The sequence below is a fragment of the Octopus bimaculoides genome, chromosome 20 (assembly GCF_001194135.2).
Source record: "Octopus bimaculoides isolate UCB-OBI-ISO-001 chromosome 20, ASM119413v2, whole genome shotgun sequence".
Lineage (NCBI taxonomy): Eukaryota > Metazoa > Mollusca > Cephalopoda > Octopoda > Octopodidae > Octopus > Octopus bimaculoides.
In genome coordinates this window covers 14,034,875-14,040,419 of record NC_069000.1, presented here as the reverse complement: position 1 = coordinate 14,040,419, position 5,545 = coordinate 14,034,875, and the positions used below count along the sequence as shown (strand labels likewise).

At 36.3% G+C, this 5,545-nt stretch overlaps 1 protein-coding gene across 1 annotated transcript in view; it reads left to right on the top strand.

The window, feature by feature from the left end:
- Positions 1-5,545, top strand: part of LOC106881606 (dynein axonemal heavy chain 5-like) — a 222,976-nt gene that overhangs the window by 59,765 nt on the left and 157,666 nt on the right. Inside the window, exon 17 of the mRNA XM_052975199.1 lies at positions 1,746-2,263. Within this exon, the coding sequence (XP_052831159.1) occupies positions 1,746-2,263 (518 nt within the window). The remainder of the gene's footprint in view (positions 1-1,745; positions 2,264-5,545) is intronic.

Sequence of the window (5,545 nt, the reverse complement as noted above, 5' to 3'; positions counted from 1 at the left end):
ATATATATATATATATATATATATATATACACACAGCGGGCCTCTTTCGTCTACCAAATCCACTCACAAGGCTTTGGTAGACCTGAAGCTATAGTAGAAGACACTTGCCCAAGGTGCCACGCAGTGGGACTGAACCCGGAACCATGTGGCTGGTAAGCAAGCTACTTACCACACAGCCACTCCTGCACCTATATATTTTTGTCATTTGTTTAGTTATTTGTTTTGTACATTTTCTCTTTCATTTGATCCTCATCTTTTTTATTTGATTTTGTCATTATTCAATTTTTCTATTATCATATCCTCATTCAACTGACCCTTTTTTAAATTTCAGTCTCTTATTCTGTTGATCTATTGAATTTTGTTTAGATTGTCAGATGGAATACTTTGTGGTATTTATTCCAGATCTCTGCAGACCAAATGCACAAACATTGATTGCCAAGGTCAACTTTGCCTTTCATTCTTTCAAGATCAATAAATTAAGTACTAATTCAGTACTGAGATTGATTCTTCTTTTCCCTCTGGGAAATACCAGTCGTGTTCAGACCTGGAGAGAGGTGGGTTTTAGTAGGTTTTAGAATTCCCAATACAGCCTGTATACAATGGGAATTTCCCTTTGGAGGGGATATTTACCATCACAGTCATCATCCCACAATCCCTTCTCTATAGACATGACTTATACAAGATGTGGCTGCTACAGTCTTGCACTCTTTACCTCTATACTCTGATTGGGGTTTTTTTTTTAGCTTTAATTCTATTTCACATATATTCAATATATGTGAAATAGAATTTTCGATATTGTTATTTCCATTGATCAGCTTCCTTAAACCTTGACCTTTCTCATTACTTAACTTAATAACTCTTGTTTGAAAATAGCCAGATGTCTCACACTACTGACAGAATGACCTACTTAACAATCCTATCTTCTCTTTCTTTTGCTTTCTTTTCCCCCACCTTTCTTTGGTCTCTCTACTATCCTCTTTGTCGCTCACTCCTTTCTCTACTCTTCTATATTAAAGCTGCACTTCTATTTGTCTTGAGGGGATAGCAAGAAAGCTTGAAGAAAAGAAAAGCATCCTCTTCCTTCCATGTTTTCTTGCCCGTCCCTTTTCTTACTTATGTACCTCTCACTATACCCTTCAGTTATTTCTCTGTCTCTGTCTGTCTGTCTGTCTGTCTCTCTCTCTCTCTCTCTCTCTCTCTCCCCCCCCCTCTCTCTTCAATTTACCAATGCCATTATTTTTATGAACACTACTTCTCTTGATGCATTTGCTGTTAGTCTTTTGTTTTGTGCAAAATATCATGAACTTGCCACATGAAGATACTCAGCAATCGAAATTCATGCTAGTTGATACTATCTCGACTTGTATGTTTTTTTTAATTATTTTGCACTAGATGGGAGTGCTGAGCTCCCTGTTTGAAAATATAAGGACACAGGTTGTGAGCCAGCTAGAAACGATGTTTCTTGGGGCTAAAACAACAGTAACATTGTCCCTTTCAGGACAGCCACATCATGTTGGCAAATAGCATTCTTTTAATTCCTCTTAATATATTTTTTATTTCCTTATTCTTCCTTTCATCAAACCCTATTTTCTTTGAATCTGTGCATCTTTCAGTCTTCCTTTTTTTCCTATCTCCATTCTTTCTGCTGCTCTGTCTATCTCTCTGTGTCTTTTCTTTTTACTAAATTCCTTCCTGTCCATTGTTCATTCTTCAATTTCTAACAGTTATTCATTTATCTCTTTCAGAATCACAGAAATATGCTGAGGGCGCTAAAAAGAATTCCCGTCCATTTTTCCGCACCGATGCTATTCTAACCATTCCCAGCATTACTGTCCAACCAGCCCTTGATGAAATACAACAAGTCATCAACAAAGCTGTTCATATGATTGTTGGTGTGCATAAACATGTTGCTCACTGGTCGAAACAATCACCCAAATTTCTGAAGGTCAAAGTGAAAAGTGGAACTAATATTGTCGGTCCATTTTCAACAACATCCGCAACAGAAGCAGCAGCAATATCAAGTGTGTCTTTTCCTATGGAAAGCCAAGAAAGACTAACAAGTCTGAGTATCAATGATTTATCAGAAAGTGTGCACAGTGACCCATTCACAAAGAGCAGTCACAGTCGAGTCGATCCTGATAACTCTACAGAGATTTCCAGTGTACAGCTTTTATCCAAAAGTTATTACAAATGTATATCGGAGAATAAAGAAATTGCAAAACTGGTCTCATTACTGTCAGCATCCATAAACTCAACGAAAAAGGTAAATCTTGATTTTTATGAAAGAGAGAGAGGGAGACAGAGAGAGAGAGAAATTCAATTACAATATTCATTTTATATCTTAATAAACTATAGCCAGTCACTTATAACAGCAATTTTTGAGGGTAAATTTAACAGGAGAATGTTTCAACTTGGTGCAGAATAAATGTCACAGAGAGCATTGCTTTCTTTTTTCTTTGGCTTTCGCATCTGTGTCCATATCTTTCATCTTCTGTACTATTTTGTTAATTAGGCACTTCATGATTACATGATGGGTTATACCAAGTTATATATCTTGATCTCTTCTTCCTAACTCTACCCTAGTTGTTGATAAAATCCATTTCCTTAAAATGATTATGTATCAATGCATCATTGTAATAGGTTGAGCAAGTTTTCAAATGTGCTCGTTAATTGACAATTGAGATAATCTCAATGGGATATTTTTAACCAATTTTTTATGTTGTTCAGACGGTTCAAAAATGTATTCATATAACTAACAGTCTCAACTGGTTTCTTTTAGATGTGTTATATTGAAAACATGACAATGTTCCAGTTTAATCTACTCTTAGTGAGTTTTTTCATATCTTCGTAAAAAAAAAACCCTTGCCATTTGTTTGGATCGATAACCCTCCTAATTTTTATCAGTGTTTACAGTCTTTGTGACTCATCATCAAAATGATGGGTGGTACGAGCTTCTATACTATTTATTTGCAAGTGAGTGACTTTTAGTTATGCAGAATTTGACTGTTAGAGCCTCACACCATCAAACATTTAATTTAACCATTTGAATTACATGCTTATCCTGATTGTGATGTATGTATGCATTTTGTGTGTTAATTTTATCTTTGTGCAGTCAGATGAGTATAGCTTTGATAATTAATCGTCTATTCTGGTGGAGAATTCTACATAGTACATTTTAGTGTCTATCCTTAACTATGGTCATGAATGTTGTATAATGACAGAAAGAGTACAATCTTGCATATAAGTGGTTGAAATAGGGTTCCTTTGAAGGATCTCTGGAATAACATTATTCAACAGGGTGCATTGCACAGACAGTAGGAAGTCTCTTCAATGGTTACTTCTCAGCATTAAGAGATCATAGAGCTCTGGCACTGTGGACACATGGATAGAATGCCACAGAAATTGATTGGGAGACAAATTCTTCAAGCCAAGCCAAACAGCAGGCGATCTGGAGGTAGACCAAAAGCAAGATGGTTGAATGATCTCCATAGTCATAGATGGTTACACTTGGAAATCCGGCAGGAAAGTGTAATGATGACTGCTTGTGCTACGAGTCTAAAGAGGAGGTTCCTGAGAACTCTACCTCCACAACCCTTCAAGGAATAGTGGGTGATGAAAATGGATGGATGGTTGTATTAATATTTTTTTTATCTAGCTTCGTTTTATGGTGTGTGGTGTAGTATGTTGCAACTGTACCTTGTTGCAAATGCATAGTTAGCCTATGAGAAAGTATTGTACTTTTCTGGCCTATGTAACAGCTACAATCATAAAATTTTCCTACTTTCATTTTTACAGTCAAATTTACAAATTATGCTGATCAATTATAGTTTGTTTTCAGATGTGTATACTAGTGGTGTATTGTGGATAAGGCAGTTTTTGATTCAACATTTTTGTAATATATTATTAGTTCCAATTTATGGCATGGTCTGATGTCTATCATTTCGCTTTATGAGAGGGATGTGTGGGTGTGGGTATGTGTGTGTATGCGTGTTGAAGCAAATATTGAACCCCAAAAATGTTTTGACAAGATTGTTCAATGCTAAGTTCACTACATATATAGAAAAAAAAAACCCACAATTTCCTATATTTTCACTATATTGCCCTATATTTTCTCTATTTTTCCCATTACTGTTTTTAATTAGGAAGAACATATTTAACATCATTATCAAAGGCGCGTGTATAGACCAATTAAATTAGTATTAGTCATTGACTAATATTGTTTTATTCTCATTGCATAATAGATGCAGTAAGTGAACAAGCAGGATGATATAGACATGAAAGCAATAGACAAATAACTGATAAATAACAATACAAAAGCTATTTTTGACAGCTACCTGGAATGGGGCTAATTAGAATATATTGCTTTGGTTAATAATTAAACACTTACAATAGATTTAAAAAGTCTTTCTTTATTATAAAGATGGTAGTTGTTGGACTCCTTTGTTGCTTCAATGAATGATAGTTCAACAGGAAACGGCTGTACAGAGTTCTTTGTGCAATGTTTCATTATGTCATCTCATGTGAAAATTCAGGATTTGCAGATCCAGTTGTGGATAATGCAGTAGTGGTTTCCATTATTTGGTGGTAGATTAGACCTGGCTCTATTATGCCAAGCGTTTTCCTCTTTCATAGTGTTAGCAGCCTGAAAGTTGAAAATTGCTTGGTAGCAAAAGCTTCTCCACTGAGCTCTATTTGGTGCTACCAATTCCCATGTCTTCAGATTTAACCTCAAGTTTTCTAGTAGGTCTTTAGAGTTTCCTTATAACAAAGCAGTGGGTGGCCTTTGTACCAAGCATTAGACCTAAGCTAGCTATAGAAGTGACTTCCATGCATACCACACAGCCACTTCATCTCAGTTGCGCAATGATAAGGTTAGTCACATAATGACTATGACTTATTTAAAAGTGTGATGTGAAATCCATGAATATTGTGAGTGCAATTAAGAATCTCTTATTTCTACTATATCAGTTTGTTACTAAAATGACATTTGAAGGACGATCATTTTATTCCAAATTACCACAGTCCACCCAAGAGCTGCAAATATCAAGTGGATCATCTGTTATTTTTTATGCAAAAGTCTCAGGCCTTGGGGTGTGGTTAAGGAACTTGTTTGTAATCACATGATTTTAAATTCAGTCCCACTGTGTGACACCTTGGGCATGTGTCTTCTACTATAGTTCTTGGCTGACTAATGTTTATTGAACGATTTAGTTGATGGACACTGTGTGGAAGCCTGTCTTCTATACACATGTGTGTGTATGTTTTTTGGCGACAAAGGGACTCTCACTCAGAGTAAAAGGCAGACTGTATGACGCATGCGTACGAACAACCATGCTACATGGCAGTGAAACATGGGCTGTAACTGCTGAGGACATACGTAAGCTCGCAAGGAATGAAGCCAGTATGCTCCGTTGGATGTGTAATGTCAATGTGAATACCCGTCAGAGTGTAAGTATCTTGAGAGAAAAGCTGAACATTAGAAGCATCAGTTGTGGCGTGCAAGAGAGACGATTGCGCTGGTATGGACATGTGGTGAGAATGGAGG